The sequence below is a fragment of the Populus trichocarpa genome, chromosome 11 (assembly GCF_000002775.5).
Source record: "Populus trichocarpa isolate Nisqually-1 chromosome 11, P.trichocarpa_v4.1, whole genome shotgun sequence".
Lineage (NCBI taxonomy): Eukaryota > Viridiplantae > Streptophyta > Magnoliopsida > Malpighiales > Salicaceae > Populus > Populus trichocarpa.
Genome location: NC_037295.2, coordinates 10,207,255 through 10,232,953, shown reverse-complemented (window position 1 = coordinate 10,232,953; position 25,699 = coordinate 10,207,255). Strand labels below are relative to the sequence as shown.

General features: G+C 34.1%; 1 protein-coding gene across 3 annotated transcripts in view; it reads left to right on the top strand.

The window, feature by feature from the left end:
* The window catches only part of LOC18103253 (uncharacterized), a 90,513-nt gene extending 78,742 nt beyond the window's left edge, over positions 1 to 11,771 (top strand). Inside the window, exons 1-4 of one of the 3 annotated variants that reach the window (XM_006377552.3) lie at positions 10,496 to 10,858; positions 10,944 to 10,993; positions 11,432 to 11,513; positions 11,587 to 11,771. In XM_006377552.3, coding sequence (XP_006377614.1) covers positions 10,513 to 10,858; positions 10,944 to 10,993; positions 11,432 to 11,513; positions 11,587 to 11,633 — 525 coding nt within the window. In that variant the 5' untranslated portion in view covers positions 10,496 to 10,512 and the 3' untranslated portion in view covers positions 11,634 to 11,771. Of the gene's footprint in view, positions 1 to 10,495; positions 10,859 to 10,943; positions 10,994 to 11,431; positions 11,514 to 11,586 lie in introns of those variants that run through there. The other 2 variants (XM_052445161.1, XM_052445160.1) reach the window with 2 other exon arrangements.
* The last annotated feature ends 13,928 nt before the right edge of the window (positions 11,772 to 25,699 follow it).

Here is a 25,699-nt window from a genome sequence, read left to right as displayed (position 1 = left end):
ATTCCCTCCCTCTTCAAGATGAGTCATCCTCAAATCATTAATAGGGATAAGGGACAAAGTTTTAGCCTTTTTTTGAAACCTTTGGAATTCTTTTCTTGCCAATAATCGTCGTCAACAACTTTGGATAAAGATAGCAACCCTTCTCTTTCGTCTATCATCATTGCAGCGTTTTTGCTCCTTTCTTTCTGAAGCTTGCTGGGCATCGACTAATGCCATTAACAAATCAAGTTCTTGCTGCATCTCCCCTAAAATATAGGATAGACTCTTGGTTTTCTTTTAGAACACTAATCTCTTTATTTCTCTCTTTTTGATACCACCTCTCCTTTTGAATCCTCATATTCTTTTGCCACAATACCTCATCAGAATACATGAAATCCTTATTGTAATACTCCGTTTGAAATTTGTTTTGATATCAGAACCTAAAACGAAATTTAATGACAATAAAGAAAGTAAGAAGACACTAAGGACTGAAAATTGACCAAAAATTACATGGACTTTCAATTGATGAACATAACAAATCCCTATAGACCTAAAAAAGGACCCTAAACCAAATGACTTCTAAATGGTCTGAAATTGGATATTTAGAGCGAATTCACGCAAAAAAAACAAGATATCAAGTTTGATTTAATTTCGGATTTGATATATGAATACGAAACTGACGCGAATGAGCCCCTTTAAAACATGAATTTGGAACTAAACCAAACGATGTCCAAATGAGTTGAAAATTGATATATTGTGTGATTTCACCCTAAAAAACCAGAATATCAATTTTGGCACAATTACAATATGGTTTAACCCAAGGTAGGACAACATGTTCTACTCCACGTAAAATTTTAATTTGATCCAACGATCAAATTGAGAATTATGACTGTTGTCATAAAATTGGATAGTTGCGCATTTTACATCAGAATTCAAATATGATTGTTTTTTCGTTGTCTGGATCGTATCAATAGAGGTTCATAAACTTGACAAAAGAAATACAAGTTAATGATAATGTTATTACCATAAACAAAATTACAAGTCCAAGATAAAGTATCAAAATCCTAATACATATTCGCTTAACATCTATGGCTTACGCTATCCATATTTATACTGAAAAGTAGCATGATAAAATCTACTAGTCAACCTCGATATGAGAGGAACCTGACAATTAGATTATTTCATCATGTTAGACTATGATAAAATAATTAAATAAATAAAACATGTTCATTACCACTTCACTTATTTAGTCATTCCAGATAATAGATTAAATTCTTCATTTGAAGCTCATGTATGGTTCATACTTTAACTTCTATATAAATTTAATATTCCAGCAATCATGCTATATTAATACCTTCGCATCCTTTTGAATCAACTAAACTAACCGTTTGTCCCGATCATTTGAACATAGATGCCACCAACCTTCAACTATATTAAATAAATTATCCCGGACATGAACCTCATTGATGTCACTAGATCCCAACAGGTCAACTAGTCAAGTTTGATTTTATGTATATATAGACACACACACACACACACATTGTACGCAACATTCACATAATAACAATATTTCGCCATATTCAAGTCACGATAATTATCACGCCCGTAGGCAATATTCACATATTAATACTTCTCATTCCTGTAAACAATACTCACATATCAATACTTCTCATTCCCGTAAACAAATTCATATAACAATCTTCCTTATGCTCGTAGACAATATTTACATAAAAATATTTCTTGTGATCCACAGTAGTACAAAATACATATAATGTTTATTACATTCTAGCATTACAAAAATTTAAACAATTATAGAAGCAAGGAGGCGACCCTCACCTTGATTCTTTCTGAATGCTTCTTTTACAATTTCCAAACCAAACAATCATTACAACTCACACCATAAATTAATTTGAATCATTAGCATATCCATACCATGCATCTCAAATTTCCACACACGTCATATATACAATTTCTTCAATATATTTTTCTAATGATAAATCACATAACTCATTCTTGTAGTTTTAATTTTAAAACTCTCAAAATAACAACAATTCCAACCAAGCATTAGAGTTTTACAACTTTCATTCAGAAACCAATTCTAAATTACATCATTTTAATGCTCAAAATAAAGAATCATAGTAGCATCCAAAATTTGTCCAGATTTTAGTCAATTTAAACCTTTACCCTATTTTTGGCTCATATATAGAGTTATAGAACTCCAAATTAAGCAAAGTCAATTTCATTTGAAAGGTAACATTCATGGCTACAACTTTCATGAAGAAATGTATTTCAAATTTTATCATTTTTAATTCCTAATATCATTGAAAGTTTGACAACAAAATTGTTCAGTTTCTCAATCTATGGGTTTGACAACAACCCTTACAAGTTTCCTACTACCTCTTATATTTTGTTTTTAGTCAAGTAAGGTCTTATCCTTACATCTCTACTCTATCCAATAATCCATGTTAAAATATAATGATGCTTATAAGTAAGGATCAATGGTAACAATTTCTCTAACATTCTCTCTTATAATTCATATAATTCATGTCAAACAAATGGTACTAATTCTAACTACATAAATCATATAAACCATTCCCTACCATTATCATCATGACAAGTCCAAACATTAAAGTTCTTTCTCTATTTTGAACAACATTTCTCCTTATGTTTATACAAGAGCACATGATTTGCAAGTTTCCTTAGATCACCCTATGTGGCCGAACTCTTCATGCCTATATTCCCTAAATTCTTTCATTCCAATTACTTCATTTTTTTTTCACTTAAACCACAATTTACAACTTCCAAGTTATATTCTAAGTTTTAACCATGCAATACACCAAGATTTTTTCATAGACCCCTATGATAATCATTATATCACTAACACAAAGAAAACACCATTCTTCAAGTATATTCATGCAACAAGGTCTCTCTCTAGTCACCCCTCCTCTCATTCAAGAACACTCACAATGCATTAACTCAAACAATAACCCATTCTAATTAAAATATGGTCTGTATATGACTTCTAAGTATGCATCATAAACATTTTCAAATCAAAAGTCATCCCTCCTTTTTGGTTCATGGATGGCCAGCCCTAAGTATAGGTTTCCTCTTGGTATTTTTTTTTTTCCATTTTCTTTCATATTTCCTTTAGTTTTGTCCTCTCATTGTTATCTTTTTAACACCTTTGTTCAAATCAAACTTCCATTATCAAACATTTATACTAAACCTAACACCCACACAAGTCTAATTTCATCAAAACATGTATTTAATCAAGTCTCCTAAATTTCTCACACACTAGCAGCAAATTCAAAAGGAAATACGTCCTTAACCATCATCATATGTTCAAACACAACAAAAATCATATATAACTCGAAGTCATTCATAACATATCTCAAAATCAAAATGATCCAACGGGTAAATTAGACCCAATTGCCTTTATACTAAACTGACCTGGAAATCAAGGTTTTTTAAACCCTTACTGTTAAAGATGAACCATTTCTTCATGGTGACTTTGTTTCCAATCTCCACCATTCATAGGTAATATATCCTACTCCTTTGTACCTCTCTTCTAAATTTGGTAGTAATCCAACGGTATATAAAGGAGAAACACGATGTTGAAGAAATCCCACCTTTATATAGTTTCACTTTTAGGTGTAACTTCCGAACGAAATGTGATATGAGAACATCCAATGGTCAGCTTGTAAATGACGTTAATTATAACACAATATGTAAAAATAGAATTGATCAAACAGCGAACGACGACGCAAAAGGCTTCGTAGTACTGCTTGTTGTGTTTCCGTTTTCTCTTTAACTTCTTCTTGGCCGGCCATGAATGGAGAAAAATGTCTTCCATGAAAAGCCTCTAGCAATTTAAATTCTCTTATTTAGCTTTATTACACTCTTACTCTAAATTTCATTATTTTCTCTTGGTGCCCATGATGAGGATTAGCCCAACACCAAGCGTAATCATGCCAATGACCCATTGGAGGTGCCAATTGGGCCAATTACAAGAGCTAGGGCAAAGAAGCATTGAATGAGCTTGTTTAGAACATATGGAGCAATATGGACCTAGAGGGGCTTGGGACATTTAAGGAGCATGAAAGACAACCTTTAATTCATCTAATTCAGGTCCAAGAAGAGCTCAAGTCGTGTGGAACAAGGGGCTGATGTGTACGGCTCCATACCAGCCTTGTTAGGCTTGTTTTTTTCCTAATGCTACAAGGATAGAAAGTCAGTAATTTATTCTCCTAATTAAGTAAGGAAGTTGGTTAGATCTTGTTCCTAAAGAGGGGAGGATTATTGAATGCTTTTCCTAACCTAGGAAGGAAAGTAATTAAATCAGTAACAAAGGAGGAAATTTGTTTTCCAAATCAGATTTCTCCTAGTTTATTTGGGACTTCTTAAGGGTGGTGATAAATCTGATTCTAGGATGGTAATTTTTGGATTTTTATTATTTTTATTATTTTCTTCTTAGTCTTGGGTTATTATTATTTAGTTGGATCAGTTGTAAGTGAGCTTCATATAAGTCCACTTAAGGGGGTATATTAGGGTTTTTTTAAGTCTAGAGTTAGTATAAATAAAGGCATAACCAAACATGTAAGGTTACGTAATTTTCAGATAATTAAATTTCTTTGTTGCACTTGTTATGTGTTGGTGGGATAGTCTCCCTTCCTTGGTTCTCTAAAAAACTGAAAATGACTTATCGAAGAATAACTGGCTTCGTGGCATCATCCTTATACTTCTCGTTCGTGAATCAATATTCGTTGAGTAAGGCTTTTTCGTTTCCAATAGTGGTGGTGCCTAGGTACAAGTTATCTTTGTGTCACACTCCTATCAAACCTGATTTACTTGGCTTTCCGGGAATTGGTGTCGTTGCGTGTGGGTTGCGTCACCACGTGATCACAAGGTTCGCATCAACAGCTCTATTTGTTGTTTAAGAGTGCATGAAACAAGCAAAAGAGATCAATTCTTGATGAAGCTTCGTTCTGATTTTGAAACTACACGCTCTAATATGATGAATTGACATCCTGTATCATCTCTAGATGCTTGTTTGAGTGAAACTTCTTCGTGAGGAGCAGCGTATTGTAACTCAGGCTATCATGGAGCATCAAGCTAATGTTAGTGCACCTGTTTCTGTGACTTATGCAGCACAAAAAAAGAATCAGGGTAGAGACATGTGTGCTGTCTAGTGCTTTAGTTGTAAAGCTTTTAGTTGTCTATTGCTCGGGATTATCCCAAGAAGTTCTTTAACTATTACAAGAAACAGGGTCATATCATCTCTGCTTATCATACCTCTACTAGTGCCTCTAGTTCTGTTGCATTGCCTGCTACCTTGCTAGCTGTTCCTATTCTTGTTTATACAGCTTTAGCAAACCCAAACACACTTACTCCTGAAATGGTATAATAGATGATCCTTTCTACTCTTTTTGCTTTTGGGCTTTTTTGTAATCATCAAGTTTCTTCAAAGCTATGCTATTTTAACTCCGGAGCCTTTAACCATATGACCAATATTGTTGTTCCTCTTTTCAATGTCACAAATTATGATAAAAGTCTTAAAATTAACACTGTTGATGGCAGTTCTCTGCCAATCAGTGTTGTTGGTGATCTTTCCTCTTCCTTAACTGATGTTTTGTGTCTTCTGACCTCTTCACAAATTTTATTTTTGTTGGTCAATTGGTTGATAATAATTGTAATGTCCATTTCTCCTTCCACTATTATCCCTAGTTTCCTTTACTTTCCTTTGCATATAATATTGTTGGTTCTGGAACTAAGATGTGGCATAGACGTCTAGGCCACCCAAACTCTGATGTACTTCGTACTTTGTTTGATTCTGGATTATTGGGAAATAAAACATGTTCTTCTCTTGATCTTTCTTTTAATTGTACATCATGCAAACTTGGCAAAAGTAAAGTTCTACCTTTTCCTCATCATGCATCTCGCCCCTCACAATGTTTTGATATAATTCATAATGATGTTTAGGGTATTGCACCCGTTGTTTCTCATGAGCATTACAAGTACTTCGTTATTTTTATTGATGAATTTAGTCGCTTTTACTTGGGTTTACTCCCTCCGGGCTAAGACCGAAGTTTTTTCAGTCTTTAAGTGCTTCCTTGCACTTCTTGAGACTCAATTCTCTGCCAGCATCAAGGTTTTGCACTCTGATTCTGGCAGCGAATACATGTCTAATGAGTTTCATGATTTTCTTCAAAGGAAAGGAATCATGTCTCAGCGTTCTTGTCCTTCTACACCATAACAAAATGGTGTTGTTAAGAGAAACAATCGTCACCTTCTTGATGTGGTAAGAACTCTTTTACTTGAATCATCTATTCCTCCTCGTTTTAGGTGTGAAGCACTTTTTACTTTAATTCACTTGATCAATCGCTTACCCTCTCCTATGTTAAATCATGTTTCTCCTTTCTTTAAGTTGTTTGGTCATTCTCTTTTATACTCTGATATTCGTACATTTGGTTGTGTTTGTTTTGTGTATCTTCCTGCTCATGAACGACATAAACTTACTACTCAATATGTTAAGTGTATTTTTCTTGGTTATGCTATCCCTCAAAAGGGTTATGTTTATTATGATCCCTATGCTCGTCGTATACAGGTTTTTAGAAATGTTAAGCAGCCATCTGCCTCTTTATCCCTTTTGCCTAGTTTTTCTGATTCCCCAATAATTATGGAAAGGTTCAAACCTAGCTTTGTTTATGAAAGACATAGTCGACTTAAGCCTAATTCCATTTCCTCGGTGCTCCTTTCTGATCATGACTCGACGCCTGATCTTGCTCCTGCTTCCACCACTCTTCGTCGGTCTACTCGTCCTTCTCGACCCCCTGATTGGTATGGTTTCTTCTCTCCTGTCTCTCTTGTTGCTTTATCCACTATTTCCATTCCCTCTTGCTACAAACAGGCTATGTAACATGAGTGTTGGCTAAATACAATGCAAGCATAACTTCAAGCACTTGAGGAGAATCACACTTGGGATATTGTTTCTTATCCTCCTACAGTCAAACCTATTGGGAGTAAATGGGTTTTCTCTGTAAAACTTCGTTCTAATGGCTCTTTAGATTAGAACAAAGCTCGTCTCGTAGCTCTGGGTAACAAACAAGAATATGGGGTTGATTATGAGGAGACTTTTGCTCATGTTGCTAAAATGACCACAGTTTGAATCATCTTAGCTATTGTCGTTTCACAGTCATGACAACTACATCAGATGGATTTGAAGAATTCCTTTCTTCATGGTGATCTGCAGGAAGAGATTTACATGAAGCTTCCCTTCGGTATGACTATTTCTTCTCCTCATAATATCTGTAAGCTAATGCGTTCTTTGTTTGGGCTCAAGCAGACGCCCAGAGCTTGGTTTGAGAAGTTTCGTAATACACTTCTTTCCTTCACTTTTACACAAAGTCAGTATGATTCTTCTCTCTTCTTCCACACATCTGCATCGGGTATAGTCCTTCTTTTGGTTTATATGGATGATATTATCATTATTGGCACTAACTGTGGTTTGATTACTAAGCTTTAGTAGTTTTTACATGTAACTTTCCATATGAAAGATCTTGCCAAGCTCACATACTTTTTAGGATTGGAAGTTCATTATTGGGCCAATGGTATTTTTGTGAACCAGCATAAGTATATTTAAGATCTTATTGCTTTGGCTGGTTTGGAGGACACTTCTACAGTTGATACTCCTATGGAGGTAAATGTCAAATACAGGAAAGATGAAGGGGACCTTCTGGATGATCCTACTCTTTATCGGTGCTTGGTTGGGAGTCTTACCTGCTTGACCTCTACTCGACCTAATATCTGCTATATTGTTCATTAGGTTAGTCAGTTTATGTCTTCTCCTCGACATCTCCATCTTGTTGTAGTTCGACGCATCATCCGCTATCTTTGAGGTTTACCTACTTGTGGGTTGTTCTTTCCTACTGGCTCCTCTCTTCAACTGGTTGCCTATAATGATGCTGATTGGGCTGGGTGTCCAGATACACGTCGATCTACTACGTGTTTTTGTATGTTTTTTGGTAATACTTTAATTTCTTGGAGATGTAAGAAACAAGACTATGTTTGTAAATCCTCTACTAAGGCCGAGTATCATGCCATGTCTACTACTTGTTCTGAAATTGTATGGCTATGTGGTCTTCTTGAAGAGCTTGGTTTTCCTCAAACTACTTCTACCCCCCTTCATGCTGATAACGGCAGTGCTATTCAGATTGCCACCAATCCAGTTTTCCATGAACGTACCAAGCACATTGAGGTTGATTGTCATTCTATTCGAGACACCTTGGAAAGTTGGGTGATATCTCTTCCTCACATCTCTTTTGATCTCCAAGTGGCTGATATCTTTACCAAAGCTATGATTCGACAAAGACATCAATTTCTTGTTAGCAAATTGTTGCTGGTTGACTTACCAGCATCAATTCGAGAGGAGATGTTACCATATATAAAATTTAGGACTTTGTTAATATTAGATATAAGATTATCTTTCTATGTATAAAGACTAATTATTAGGAATCAGTTACGCTTATGTGTATAAATGGAATTAATATATAAGGAAATAGGAGAACTGAAAAAGGAAGCATTTTTTTGGAGAAACAAAGCTCTCTGTTTTAGGTTTCTCTTGGTTTTGACAGAATATCTTGAAAAAAGTGTGGTGCCTTGAGATCAAATGTGCTTAGGTAATCCAAAAGCGGGAGACACTTTTTATCCAGGTCTATTTCTTCATATAGCTTTGGATATCTTTCTAGATATCTTTCCTCAGTAGATTTCCTAGTCATCAACTGCAACGAAAGCCAATTTCTAAGCTCTTTTGAAATATATTGTCAGCGCGTGTGAAAATATAAAATTCTAACCATACCTTTCCTTGTTCATTAATGTCAGAGGAAACAACTTCCTTTGTTCTGTTTTTGTATGATAAAATTTTCCAACTATACTCCTCTCATAGGTGTTCTAGCAAGTTCTCTTTCTCTTGCACCACTTGTCTTTTGTAAATTAACTCTCTTGTTTCCATACCACTTGTCTTAATACACATTCTGTCAGGGATTAAAAACAGATATAAAAAATGCAAAGTTAACATAGCATGAGTTGTGTAAGTAGTGCTAGTGACTAGCTCGACACAAAAAATAATAATGCCCATAAGCCATAATAAAACTATGGAAAATCAATGATGGGCATGTTAGTTAATAAGAAGAATGCATGTTTCTTACAATCCATGTGAACAACATGCCGCAATATATAAACAATTGGCCTAATATTACTGAAAAAAATAAAAATAACTTCATTTACATTATCATTGTTAGGGAAATAATCATTAAATATTACTTTTTTTTGTTAAACATAAATGTAAAATAGTTTCTATGGAGAGAATCCTTAGTTCATAATCACCAATACACATTGTACATGTAGCGTTTTGATTCATTAAAACTTGGCAAACTCTCACATTAGAATTCCAGTGCTTTTTACTAATTAAGTAATTAACACATTGTGTTAGTTTTAATAATGTTATTAATTTCTCTTTTTCTTTTCTTTTCTTGAAACTAAAAAGCTGAAATTGAAATATACAAAGAGTCTAAATTAGTCAAAAGAAAACTCACATCAAGCAAGCAATCATCATCAGTGACATAAGTACTCCATATGTCCATAGCATGACTTTCGATGAGGCTTGAGAATCTTAGCATTTGAGTGTGTAGACAATACCAAGCGAGTGACTGTTCCTTCAAGTGAGCTTGGGAAATAACAAGCGTGTGAGAGTGAGAGAGGAGAGCAGGATTTAGATAGATATTTAGATAGAAATAACAAGCACAAACTCAGGCTACCATGGAACATCAGACTAATGTTAGTATATAGTTTCATCTATTTCTGTATCTTCAAATGATTGTATATTTAATGGATAAACAGATGAAACTGTCATGTTTTCTCTTATTATTTTAGATAGACAAAGATAGTACGTGCGTTTCACATAGAATTGTGTGAGAATATACCCATAAACCCTATCCTCTCCTCTAAATAATAATAATATCTTTGAAAATCTGACGGAAATTTTTTTAATTTTAATTGTTCAGATATATTTATTAAATACATAAAATGAATTTTCTTTTTTCTTCTTTTAGTGTGAATAATTAAAAAATATTATCAAAATCATTTGTCTTCATTTAAATATTTTTATTTTTTTAACACAATTTTATTACAAATGAATTACGCACTTTATGGATGTACAGAACCTCTAGTTTAGAGTTCATTAAAGTGTTTTTTTTTTTTTTTTTACCATTGCTGGCTTATCTTCCAAAATCAGATTATTTGGACAATTATGGAACGACTTCGTTTCGCTTCACTAGAATACAAGTATCAAAGAAAAACAACGCTGAAGGGTCCGAACGGTGACGTTTTTTAACTATCTTCATCTGAATTCCATTCCGCTGTATCTTGTATTGTGTGGTTGGCGCCAGACCGGCCATAATATGTTGACGTGGCACAATCTCTGTCTCTCCGTGGTTGATTAATAAAATAAAAAAAATATAAAAAAAAAGAAAAAGAAAAATGAAATGCCCAGCCTGCCCTGCTAAAGCTGCAGTTTGCAGTGGATCGTGGGGTGCCATGGAAGCAACAGCAATTTCTTCTTCTTTAAAGCTGTTAATAACATTTCCTGCAAACAAGAAAGCTCTAATAACTACTAGGAAGAAGAGAGATACAATCCAATTCTCCGATCAGTTTCCAAATTCAAAATCAAGTACCGGACACTATCCTTCTCCTACTGGGATTACAATTAATGGAAGAAGATTAAAAACCAGGTTCAAGATCTCAGCCATCAATGACTATGGTATTTCGGCTGCAGCAGATATAGCCCAAGTGGAGGTCACCTGGCAAATTATTGTTGGAGCTATAGGTAAGAGTATTACTGTTAATAATAAAGGGCTCCATGCGTTATAATTTGTGTGTCTAAGCAAAATTACAAATTAATTAATATGCAGCTGGTGTAACACCCTTCGTTGTAGCTGGGATTGAGTTCAGCAAAAGAATAGTAAGTACTACTGCATCATATCTCAACCTTACTTTTCTACTACTCCTTCATTGTTGAAGATTACTGCTTCCTTTATGTTTTTTCAAGTTTTTTTCATGAATTTTCTACACAATACATTATTCCTAACGGTTGCCAACATTTAATAGGATTTCAAATTCTGAAAAACAACAAGGAGAAAGAACATACATGCATTTCAAGAATATCATTCCAAAATAAATCAATTGCTGTTATTAATCAATTTATATTTCACAAACAAGTGTTATTTATCAATTTAATTGATTATTGTGGATGAATTGTGATGCTCAACATTCCGTGTCTATTCAATACAAGGGTCCTTGTAATATATTTTAATTGGTGATGTAATTTTTTAAAATAAATATTTGATTTTCACATACAAACCGAAGGAATTTTTAACCTTACGGTTTACATACATGGCAGATAGCACAACGAAGGTGTCAAGTATGTGGGGGATCTGGACTTGTTTTAAGGGACAAGGACTATTTTCGTTGCCCAGGATGTGGTAAGACTTTTTTTCTTTTTTCTTTTTTATTCACACAACTGACTAATAAAATATGTTTCTCAACATTTGGCAGGAGGGTTTCTACCGTGGCAGACATGGAAAAGATTCTTCTCTGGTTAGTGTGTGTATTTCGGTATTCATATGTATTTTCTTATTTATATACACGAGGAGAGGTGTACTTTTACATATGTGATATTTTTAGTCGAAGATTGTTTCGATTATTTTTTAGTTTAAGTCAATCAGAGTTTGACGGAGTAATTTTATGGAATGCCGGGATAATGAATTATATTAATGGGAAATGAAAGATTAAAGGGGTAAAAAGTCTTGAGATTGATTTTTGTTTTTTCTTAAAAAAAACTCAGCGTTTACTTCTTTTTTAACAAATAATCATTGGACCTCGTGAACATATATTATATATTATTTATTTTATTATCGTTTTATAATTTTAATTTAAAATAAATTAGATATCATTATTGATATAAATCTCGTGATCACACAACTCACAACGAAGATGATAACTTCTCCAAAAAAAGCTAAACAATCAGATTTGATTGAACTTTGACCAAAAATTAACCTGTAACTAAGAACCAAAGGTATTGGATGATTCGAATGAAGCCACATGGTCATGTTATACCTTGATAAGTCGAATTAACTTTTTGTTAGGGTAAAGAAGAAGAAGTTTGCTCAAGTAAAACTAAATTTTATTAATATCTAAAGGCTGCTCAAATTTGCAGCAAAACAAAACATAATACAGTTCTAAGATAAAAACCTTAATTGTCCAATATTAGGTTGCAAACCAATAGACTTTAACTAAAACTCAGCTAAGTACAAGTCTAATGTCCAAACAAGCCTAAACATTGATTTTGAGCCAAAACAAAACGAATAGAAATAAAATCCCTAAAAATAAAATATAATTATCTCAAATATTAATTAAAACAATAAATAAACCTAAAAAATATTCAAATTAATACAAAGTTTGATAAACAACCCCAAAATCATATCTCCTTGTATTGGATTCCCTATAGCCGAATCTGAAACTTGTAGAAGAAAGAACGTCCCTTTGTGCCATCCATTAATTCCTCTTTCTTTCCTTGAAAGATGTTATCTTGAAATGCTGAAGTATGCCCAAAAATAATAAAAATAAAAGTGGTTGAAATATCTCTTTTAAATAGCCTCCATAATCTCCATTTTGAATAAGAAAATCATATAAAGTAAGGAAAAAAAAATCCCAAGCCTCCTTGCCACCACATACATTCCATAATAGATATGGAATCCTTGTAAATTATGGATAATAGTTGTCAAAAATATCTCATTGTTTGACATAAAATCCTTATAGAATTAGTAAACCAATAGATATCACACATGAGCATTAAATTGAAATATATAATACACAAGGAAAGAATGTTTCTCTAATTTTCGTATATTCCTTACAAATTTCAGTCATGACTTAAAACATGTCTTTCTCTCTTGTTTAGATGAATTAACAAGCCTACCATATATTTTCGAAAAGATACGGTTGTCTATTTTCCAACTCAATTGGAATCTTAGCATAACTTTTTCTGTAATTCTAGATATAGTCCAAAAAGTAGATGAAGGTCTAGATAAATATATTTGACAAAATTCATCTAGTAAATTCAACCCTCTAAAATAACCCCTTACCTAACTCCAATTGACCTAAAATCTTAACCTAATGTAGAAAATCATTTCTAGAATTTGTTTATAAATATTTCAACTTGATCTAACAGTCGAGTTGAAAGTTATGCTCAATGGTGTAAAACTAGACAATAGAAAATTTTACACCAAAACTTGAATCTGACATTTCTTGGATTGTATCATTCCCTCTATCTTTAAGATGATTCATCATCGAATTACCAATAGGTATAATGGATAATTCTTTAGCCTCTTGTTGAATCCTTTAGAGTTCTTTTCTTACCTGCACATGCCTCTAACAACATTTTATGAATGTTGTAGCCGATAATAATTTCAAATAAGCACGTCTTGTCATCCACTTACATACATATTTTTTAATGATAATCATTTCTGCTCTTTTTTGTTTTTTTATCATTTTGATGTTGAACTAAATCTCTCTATTTTTCATGTTCTTTATTTGTTTCTTTATAAAACTTTGCAATTTGTTCAGCCTCTCTATCTGCGAACACCATCATAGAAGCATTATAATCATAAATATTTGAAACTCTTAACCTTAGTTTCTCTTTCTTAATCATATTGAATTCTCTTTAATCAACCCTATGTCAAAGTCCACCATTTTTAGTATCAAGTCCCTCCAATCTTTTCCATCCTATTATGCATATCACCCATCACCAAACTGAACTCTGTCAACTGTTGAGCGGAAAATCATAACTAAAAAGCAATGTTAGTGGGCAATATTGATTAACATCCGCAAATCCAAAAAAAAAAAAAACTAGTTAGTGGTAAAGAAAATATGTTTCCTCGCTCACTCCTTTACGTATTTACACTCCTCTTGTGTTTCACTCAAGGCCTTCAATTACATGTATTTTTAATGCCGAAAAATCTGTATTGATGGTGTTCGCAAAGATAATGTTAAGATTAAAGACATGTCAAGAATAGTGTAAGATAAGAAAAATATTGATTTGGGTCCAAATTGCAACTTAACCTTCTGGATTAGATCTAACTGAAAGCAAATAGAGATGTTGTTAGCGTAGTAACTAACCCAAAATAAGTGAATACCGATTTTCAATGGTACCAACCCAAAATTATAAGGTCTTTCAATTGATGAATGTAACAAACCCTTTTAGACCTGAATCTAAACCCTAAACCAAATGACCTGAAATTTGATATTTAGTGTGATTTCACCCCAAATAACCAGAATATCAATTTGATTTAATTCCGATGTGTTTTAATATGCGGACGCGGATCAACCCTCTTTTTGGATAAAGTAAGTGTATTAACCAGAAAGGAACAAAACAACAGCATAGGGCAATGCCCACAAAGCTCGGATAGGCGACCAAAACCTACCTAACCTAAAACAAAAAAAAATACATGAAATAAAAGGGGCCTACACTAGAAAAAGGCTAAAAGGACATGCCTTTAAAACCTAAACAAGAAATAAATCAACTAGAAATATCATCAGAAAAACCCCATAAAATATAAAGCCTTCTATTAGTATCCAAGGAGATTATGTTACAAAAAGGATTAACTTTAGATATAGTACTCTTAATGATATCACTATAAACAACTGAAATATTATGAGGAGCCTCACCATGGAGCCGGGCATTCCTCTTTCTCCAAACATAGTATATTGCAGTAGCTAACATCAATCTGGTTATCAAAGATTTAAGAGAGCTACCTCTACCCATAAGAGAAAGCCATGCAACGATACTGACCTAAGATCGACGTCTGAAAGGAATGAGGCATTTAGAGAAAATATCATACTATTTGCGATAAGAGAAAGGACAATAAAAAAAAATGATCAACATTTTCACTACCATCCCCATATAAGAGGCACCTGTTAACCTGAATCATACCAGTGTCTAGACCAATAATAGTCCAAGCTTTCTTAAAAAAACCCGCATTGAACCCGTGTGGAATGGGAGCCTTATTATCTTTAAGAGAGAAAAGAACCTTATGAATTTCCTCATCACTAATTGGATTATCAAGAGTCATGATTTATCGCCGATGGAAGGCCTCACTACTAAGAGAATAATCAATGGAAGAATCTGACCAAGCCCCCCCTAAAAAAAAGAAAAAAAAAGATTCTCAAAGTAGTCATTTACCTTCTTTGCCTCTATAATACAAGTGTCATTATCATCATAAATAATAATGATTTTACTTTGGCATAGATGATTTTTGACCGAGTTGAAGAAGACCTTTGAATTCTTATCCCCTAAATTCAACCATTGAACTGAGATTTCTACCCTGAGGAAGCTCTTTTTGGTTTGAGCAAATCTCACATACTCCTTAACCTATATAGACTCATCTTTAAGAAAATCCAAATCAAAAGGAATCTCTTACATCAAACATTGAACATATTCCATGACTTTTCTTGCCATCAAAACCCTCTCCAATCTTAGAAAAGAACTTATTAAAGTCTCTCAAAACACCCTTAACACGCTTCAACTTTTTACACAAGATAAACATCGATGTACCAGTTACTTCCTCCTTCCAAGTCTCGCCAATAGTCTGTTGAAATTAAGGATAGTTAGCCCAAAAATCAAAATACTTGAAAGAAACTTTCCTTTTAGACATGTCCTTAAGCATAACAAACATCAAAGAATGATCCAAGATACCAAAAGGAAGAAAATAAGTTTCAAAACCCGTGAACTCACACTTCCACTTCACATTAACAAGCCCTCAATCCAATTTCTTCAAAATAGGATTATCACATTGCTGATTAGTCCAAGTAAACACAAAACTAGTGAATCTAATATCCTTCAAACATGATTGAGTGAGACAATTATTAAGGTTATTCTACCACGACGACCACAATATAGTACCATCTCTCTTCTCATCTATATAATGAATAACATTAGTCACCTATAAAAATCCAAGGGGTGGACTCCCAACTATCAGTACGACTTACAATAGGAAGTCTACAAGTCAAAATAAAGTAAATAACAAAATTCATACAGCCTCTGTTGACCCATATTGCAATGCCTTCTTGAACTCTGATTAACCTAAAATTTTAACCCAAGGTAGGAAAATATGTTTGGAGACTCCATGAAACCTTTTAGCACGATCCAACGGTCGGATTGCGAATTATGATTGTTGCTGTAAAATTGGATAGTTGCATATTTTACATCAAAATCCGAATTTGACCTTGCTTGGATCATATCATTCCCTCTCTTTTCAAGATGATTTGTCCTCGAATCACCAACAAGTTGAATGGACAATTCCTTAGCCTCTTTTTGAAGCCTTTGGAGTTTTTTTTTGCCAACAATCATCACCAATAACTTTGGATCAAAGTAGCAGTCGTTCTATTACGTATATCATCATTGCATCATTTTTTTCTCCTCTTTTTTATGAAGCTTGCTGGGCATTGACTACTGCCGTTAACACATCAAGTTCTTGCTTCATCTCCCCTAGAACACGGGATAGACTCTTGGATTTTTTTTAGAACACTAATCTCTTTATTTCTCTCCCTTTGATACCACCTCTCCTTTTGAATCCTCCTTTTCTTTTGCCATAACAACTCATCAAAATACATGAAATCCCTTTAGTTTCTGATGCGAATCTCGTGATCACGTGGTCACGCAACCCACAATCAAGATTGAGATCTGATCCCGGAAAGCCGAAATAGGTCTGATAAGAGTATGACACGATGGAAACCTGCCCCAAGGCACCAACACTATTGGATTGAGTAGAATGACGCCACGAAGCCAGTTAATCTTCGATAAGTCAGATTCAGTTTGTTCAAGAACTGAAGAATGCAAGAATCACTCTCACACGTTAAAACTGAAAAATTCAGAAGTAATTATCAACAAAGCTGTCGAAATTTTGGCTTATATGAGTTTAAATAGTTCTTGAAAAATTAACCCTAATGGACCCCTTATGTGGACTTATATGAGGTCCACCCAAAACTGACCCAAAACCCTAAACTGAAAAGCCCATAACTTAATCCAAACAAGCCTTGGATCCTAACTAAAAACAAAGTATTAATTAAGCCCAAACATGAAAGAAAATAATAAAAATGACTAACTTGTCATTAAATACCACCAGCCCTTCTTTCCTTGTGTAGCTAGGATTAATAAGGAATCCTTATAAGAAAAGGATTCTGAAACATTAATGAATCCTTGCCACACTTAGAGATTATATTGCAGCTCATTAAAGATCCTTGTGGAACTAGGAAATTCCCAAAACAAGCTCCCACATCCTTGTAAGAAAAGGATCCTTGTCAAATAGGAAGTCCACAAGTCAAAAGGAAGTAAATAACAAAATTCGTATAGCCTGTTCGGACCTATATTGCAAGTCCTTTCCGAACGTGGATTCTCCTGAAAATGTACCCCAACATAGACAAACACCTCTGGAATCTTCTGGTAAAGTTTCAGCTCGATCCAACGCTTGGATTTTAAGTTATGCTCAATAGCGTAAAGCTGAACGGTAGAAAATTTTACGCCAAAATCCGAATCTGACCTTACTTGTTTCGTATCACAAGGCTGAACCGTATCAGCCCTTGTCTTTCTTATTGCCCCCAGTAGGTTTGTTTGTCTTGGAAACTTATTTAATGATAGTTCCTCCTATAATAAGGATAGAATAATTGTTTCCATGCACCATAAGGATTCCGCATTAATATGGAGTCCATACCACATATGGAAACTATGTTGTTGCCCATTAAATATCCTTACAAGACTAGGTAATTCCCAAAACCAGTTGTCACATCCTTGTAGGAAAAGAAACCTAGCCAAATAGGACGTTCACAAGTCAAAATGAAGTAAATAATAAAATTCATACAGCCTCTGTTGACCAGTATTGCAATGCCTTTCCAAACTATTTAAACTCATATAAGCCAAAATTTCGACAGCTTTGATGATAATTACTTCTGATTTTTTCAGTTTTAACGTGTGAGGGTGATTCTTGCATTCTTCAGTTCTTGAACGAACTGAATCTGACTTATCGAAGATTAACTGGCTTCGTGGTGTCATTCTACTCAATCCAATAGTGTTAGTGCCTTGGGGTAGGTTTCCATCGTGTCACACTCTTATCAGACCTATTTCGGTTTTCCAGGATCAGATCTCAATCTTGATTGTGGGTTGCGTGACCACGTGATCACGAGGTTCGCATCACCAACACTATTGGATTGAGTAGAATGACGCCACGAAGCCAGTTAATCTTCGATAAGTCAAATTCAGTTCGTTCAAGAACTGAAGAATGCAAGAATCACTCATCTCAATCTTGATTGTGGGTTGCGTGACCACGTGATCACGAGGTTGGTATCAGAGCTAGGCTCCGAACCAAGGTCATATCCTTCTGTTATTTTTGTTTTTTTAGTGTTCCTTTAAGTTTTTCAGTGTTTACGTCAATCTTTTTGTTTTTCTTGTCTGCATCATCTAAGCAAAAAAAAAAAAAAGGTTATATTTCATCTTGTTACTGTCTCTAATCATATTAGTATATTAAAAAGAAAAAAAAACAGAGAGAGAGAGAGGGATTAGTTGAAATTTGAGGGATCATTCAATTTTTATCGCAGAAACATAACTCTTGGTGAACCATAAGAAAAACACCTCAGAATCAATTGAAACTTCATATTTAGTCTATTGGGGGTGAGATCACATCATATGTCAAATTTGGGCTTATTCTGATATTGTTTGCTTGAGGTTTTAATTCGAGGTTCAATTTTGCCGCAGAAACACTTCTCTTAGTGAACCATAAGCAAACCACCTTAGACTAAATTGAAACTTCATATTCTGTATATTGGGGATGGGATCGCACCATATATTAAATTTGGGCTTATTTTGATATTGGCTTCTGGAGGTTTTAAATGGAGGTTCAATTCTGCCGCAAACTGATCATATAAGGGGTTTGGGTACCTAGACATAAAAGAACGACCTATAAATTTTAATTTTGTTGTTTTTTTAGTATTATAATACTAAATATTGAATTTCAGGTTATTTTGAGATTGTTTGGTCTGGGTTTCAATTCTATTACGTAAAAATTGCGTAATAGGTTAGATTTGCGTCAAGTTTCAAAACATGATCCTTACTGTTTAGTTTTGTCCAAATCTTTTTGTTTCTATTATATTTGGGTTATCTAGGAGTCAAGTAACTATTTTAGCTAATATTTGCTTCTGTTTTATTTCGTGTTTTCGTTTCGTCCACAATTCGTACGATGATCAAATAAAGCTACAAAGTGAGCATGAGGAGATGGGGTGAGAAAATCAAGGTGAGGAACAAGGGGAGAGAAGACCATCAGATTTGGCTAGAACCCAAACCACTACAACCCATTCGGCCACCCATCCGAACACAAACAAATATTCGGCCAACACTCCAAACAAATCAAACCATTCAACCACAACTCAAAAACACCCAAATCTGGCCGAGAGTGGAGGTAAGACAAGAGGAGTGAAGAAAGTCAGGAAGGGTGATGAGAATTGTGTGGAAAAAATAAGGAAACAACCCAATTTTTATGCTAGAGAGGGTAAGGTCAAATCTGCATTTTTCACTAACAAACCAATGATTTTACTTGTGTACAAAGAACTGAAGAACGCAAGAATCACTCTCACATGTTAAAACTGAAAAATTCAGTAGTAATTATCCTCAAAGCTACTGAAATTTTGGCTTACATGAGTTTAAATAGTTCGTGAAAAATTAACCTTGATGGACCCCTTATGTGGACTTATATGAGGTTCACTCAAAACTGACCCAAAACCCTAAACTGAAAAGCCCATAACTTAATCCAAACAAGCCTTGGATCCTAACTGAAAACAAAGTATTAATTAAGCCCGAACAAGCCTTGGGTTGTAGCTGACAAAATAAAATAAAGCCCCTAATATTAAATCCATGTTCTGTCATGAGAAGAAGAGAAGGAAGTAAAATATTACAGAACAGATTCAACGCTTATTTATAGCCTCCCATGCAGCCCCTTAATCCTAGAAACAAAAGGAAAAGGTAGCCACCCATATTGTTTCCAAGTTGTAGTAGGATTCTTTTGTTTTCTTTGGATTCAAGGCTTATTTATAGCCTTCCATGCAGCCCCTTAATCATAGAAACAAAAGGAAAAAGTAGTCACCTATGTTGTTTCCAAGTTGTAGTAGGATTCTTTTGTTTCCTTCGCTGTTCTCACCTCATGGCTCAAATAAGGTTGTATTGGACCCCTCTTGCACATGGATAAGATATACTAGGGTCTCCTCTTGATACTCTAATGGACCTTTTAATTCTGACTTGGTTGAAACATTCAAAACCAATGCATTCAATGCCTCTTTTAATGCCTTTGTCTTGGACCGAGTCATTGGACCATTTGGAACATGTAATGGGTCCTTGCTGGTGTTTCTGGGCTGGTCCACATCACTATTGGAAACAAAAACCCCCACCTAACAAATATTGATTTGCAAACAAGAAGTATAAAGATGACGCCACGAAGTCAGTTGTTCTTCGATAAGTCATTTTTCAGTTCTTTAGAGAACCAAGAAGGGAGTTTATCCCACCAACACACAACAAGTGCGACAAACAAGAAGTTTTATGAATCTGAATTATCTAACTTACATATCTGATTATGCCTTTATTTATACTGACTCTAGACTGAAACAAACCCTAATGGACCTCTTATGTGGACTTATATGATACCCACTTACAATTAAACCTTAATAATATAAATAAACCCTAAACTAAAAAGAAAATAATAATAATTCCGAATTTAATATCCTAAATATGATAGGATCAGATTTGCTGCCCTTTAGAAGTTCTCAACCATAATCATAATATAGGCATCCATATTCTTATGTAGCCTATTCATCATCATCAACATGATGTTGATGTTCATTCTTAACTTTTTCTTCAGCATCCTCAATAGGGGCATTTGTAATTGGATTTTCTAGAACATACAACTTTTTTCTTGCTTGAGAACAATTCTCACATTTCGGTGTCAATCTAAGAAATTTGGTCCAATCAATTTGTTGAATAAAGAATGCGTCGTAGGGATATGTTACTACTTATTTTGATATACCAACCTATATATATAAACATAGAGACCATTAGTTTCGTGCATACATATTTAAATTTTAAATTTAGATAAGGTCTTTAATTCTAATTTGGTCTCCCACTATTTTCTTGCAAATTAATAGCCCTCCCTATTAATTTTGGAAATCCCTCTTAGATTTTTCTAGTGGGCTAGGATCCCATTTAATTTATCTAACCTTAAGTGACTCAATAAATCAAAATAAATTAAATTAGGTAGATAACATAATTTATCAATCACATCTCTATGTGACTCCTAGATCAGTTAGGTGACAACTCTTTGTCTAAACATATCTTATATGTTTCACCTAACCAATGCCTCTAACCTCATATGATCATAAGTGACTTATCCAAACTATATATGTTAGTTAAGGAGGATCTAATTTTATAGCATTAAACATGTTCAATTAATGGTAAACTTGAGTGACTCAACAAGTTATCCATGAATAAAATTCTGATTTTATTCATGTTCTCAACGTGTACGTAATATATTAATGAGAAATTTATTATCAATTAATTAGATCTCAAACATAGCATGGCATAACATAGATACATTTCATACATAACAATTTATATATAAACATACACTCTTAGCATGTCATTCTAATGGGAAGATTATGGACATATCTAAGCTAATTCCCTCGAGCTATTGAAGGGAATTAGATGGTTAAATCCTAAGTAGCTGCTACAAATCTTCATAAGTCCTTTGTAAGCACCTCGGTTGTAGCCTTCATCACCATTTCTTTCTTCTTCTTGGATTGCAAAATAATTTCCTATCTAAATACATATATTTCTAAATTACATAACATTTTCATAATTAATTAAGAAACCTCGATATACATTCGAAGGGAATTAGATAAGAACAGAATTTACAACCCAGAAGAAAAATAAAGATAAGACAGGACACGTAGGCCCTATTTAATAAAAATTATAACCATCAAATAAAAACACAATCACATTGGTCTTTAATTTCCATAATCATCCATCATGTATAAAAATATTTTAATATCATGATAAATTACATTGCATGCTTCAATTCTAATTATAGGCTTTATGTGCTACTATAAAATAATATTTCTAACACTTAGAAATATTTAATCAAATTCAATTTGATAATTATCCAAACAAAAAACATATTTAACATAAATTATTTTATTGAAAAACCATTTAAAAAAATTAATAACAAAATTAATCATATTAAAATTCTTATTAATAACCTAAACTATTTTAAGATCAATTAAATAAAAATATTTTGATTTAAAAACTATCTTTAATTTAGAAAAACCATTTTTTAAAACATTATTTAATTAGACATTTTAATTAAATCCTAATCCTATTAAGATATGACAAAACTAAAACATTTTGAATTAAACATTTTAATTCAATCCTACTTTAATTAGGAAAATTAATTCTATAATTAATTTAATTTACGATTTTAATTTTAATATAAAATCATTGTTTTATATATGAAGGGCTCCAATCATAATTTCAACCCAAAATATTCGTAAAAGTACTTAGATTTTTTTTGGAAAAGCTAAGATGTATTAAAATGAAAGAATATACTAGTCTAGGGGCTTACCTCGGGGGGAAACAAAGTAAGGGAATAAAAGTGGAAAATAAACGAAAAGAAAAGAAGAAAACTAAAAGGAGCATCGTGTCTATAATGAGCAATAAGCCTTATCCAGACAACAAAGCAAGCTAAACAAGAAGCAAAGCTAAAAGAGCTAGCGGAGAAGACTTTAAAGACCGACTCTTAGTTCTCTAGCAGGTTCCATATCTCTCGGATGGTGTCTAGAATTGGGCATTTGTTGTCTATATTTATCAAGTAAGACTGAATAAGTTGGATGATGTCTGCACATACTTTCTAAGGTGGGTGGTAGATGGAGTTGAATATACAATTGTTTCTTTCAAACTAGAGGAAATAGACAATGGTGGATAAGATAAGCCTAGCTAGAAGGTGTGTTATATCCCTCTGTTTCTTGTATCTCAAGAAAGCCCATTGAAGAAGCTGGTTCCACTGCATGCCCTTGTGATGTGCTCCCATATTAAGCCTGTGTAGGAGCATTGGAAGAAGAGGTAATCATGAGTTTCATTTTGGATGCCATAGAGGATACATGTTGTGTTGGTGATCGTCCCAGAAATGTGTACCCTGTCCATAGCCTGTAACATGTTTTGTGAAGCAAGCCAGAGGATGAAAGAATGACGAGGAATGTAGCCTGAGAACCAAAGCAGATGATGGATGGAGTTTGGAGCTCTGGATTCTTTGAGCATCTTCTAAGTAGAATCTATGGTGAGCTTCCTTGAAGTGTGCCCTTTCCAAACTTAGTGATCCTGCAAGTTCCCCCTAGGCTGAAAGGTGATGGAATTCCAGATGGTCTGGAGATCCTGATGGCTTCTAAGAAAGTTCCATCAGTCCTCATTAATGATATTCAAAACTCTAGCATTCCATGGAAGACTAGTGGAGGCTAGACGTCTGAGAGGAAGGAGATCACTAATTCTTCTACCATCAGAAAGCCAATAATCAAACCACAGAGGTTGTTGCTCCATTGCCTATGCATGAGAGGAACTTCCCCCGACATTCTTCTCTCCTTTGCAGAATTTTCCTCCAGGAAAAGGAAGTGTTGGAGGGAATGTTGATGTACCAAAATGAACGCCCTCTGAGCAGATTAACGTGAACCTATAATGCCTAGATAGACTGATGATTTATCAGGAGATGCCATATTTGTTTCATGGTGGCTGCTCTATTCCAGGTTTTTAGTTGTTTTTTTTTCACCCCCCTCTCATTGTTTGGAAAACATATTGAGGACCATGCAACCTAAAAAATATCCTAAGAAAGCTGCTGTTGCTTCTTCTTTTTCTACAGCTCGAGCAATGCCAGTAAAATTGGTGCTACATTGGAGAGGTAACAGCCTGCAATGGTAGCACCCCTTGGCTGCTACCTCTCCAACTGATGCAAACCTCATGATCACGTGGTCACGCAACCCACATGCAAAGACACAAATTCCCGGAAAGCCAAGTAAATCAAGTTTGATAGGATTGTGAAACAAAAATAACTTGTACCTAGACACCAAAACTATTAGAAACGAAAACCCCCACCTAACGAATATTGATCCGGGCAATGAAAAAACAATCAGATCGGATTCTGACATAAAATGTTGTCCAGTTTTATGGCAACAGTCAGAATTCTCAATCTGACTGTTGGATCGGGCTAAAATTTTATGTGGAGTCTGCTGACATGTGGTCCTACCTTGGGTTAAAATTTCGGGTCAATCGGAGTTCGGGAAGGCATGGAAATACTGGTCAACAAAGGATGTATGAATTTTGTTATTTACATTCTTTTAACTTGTGGACTTCCTATTTGGTTAGGATTCTTTTCCTACAAGGATGTGGCAACTGGTTTTGAGAATTTCCTAGTCTTGCAAGGATATTTAATAGGCAATAACATAGTTTTTATGTGTGGTATAGACTCCATATTAGTGTGGAATTCTTGTGGTGTATGGAAACAATTATTCTATCCTTATTAAATAAGTTTCCAAGTCAGCTAAGAATACTTTGCAAACAATGAAACTAAAGAGGAGGCAACTTCTAAAGGGCAGCAAATCTGATCCTATCATATTTAGGATATTAAATTCAGAATTATTTTTATTTTTATTTTTATTTTTATTTTCTTCTTAGTTTAGGATTTATTTATATTATTTGGGTTTAATTGTAAGTGGGCATCATATAAGTCCATATAAGGGGTTCATTAGGGTTTGTTTCAATCTAAAGTCAGTATAAATAAAGGCATAACCAGATATGTAAGTTAGACAATTCAAATTAATAAAACTTCTTATTTGCCGCACTTGTTGTGTGTTGGTGGGATAATATCCATTACTTAGTTCTTTAAAGAACTGAAAAATAATTTATCGAAGAACAAATAAGAAGTCCAAATAAACTAGGAGAAATCTGATTTGAAAAATTTGTGTTGCTGCCTCTTTTGATGTCCTTGATTAGCTTGGATTTTCTTATTTATCTTGGACAAATAAGAAAACAAATTTCCTTCTTTGTTGCTGATTTAAATACTTTCCTTCCTAAGTTAGGAAAAACATTAAATAATCCTCCTTTTTTATGAATAAGATCTGGCCAACTTCCTTATTTAATTAGGAGAATAAATTGCTGACTTTTTATCCTTATAGCATTAGGAAAAAAACAAGCCTAACAAGGCTGGTATTGGGTCGGACACATCAGCCCCTTGTTCCACTCGAATTGGGCTCTTCTTGGACCTCAATTAGATGAATTAAAGGCTATCATTCATGCTCCTTAAATGTCCCAAGCCCCCTCCAGGTCCATTGTGCTCCATATGTTCTGAACAAGCCCATTCAATGTTTCTTTAAGTTTCTTCGCCCTAGCTCTTGTAATTGGCCCAATTAGCACCTCCAATGGGTTGTTGGCATGATTACGCTTGGTGTTGGGTTGATCGTCATCATCCCCTCTCTTTTCAAAAGGATTCGACCTCGAATTATCACCTACATCAAACAGAGTAAGATCAGAAACATTAAAGGT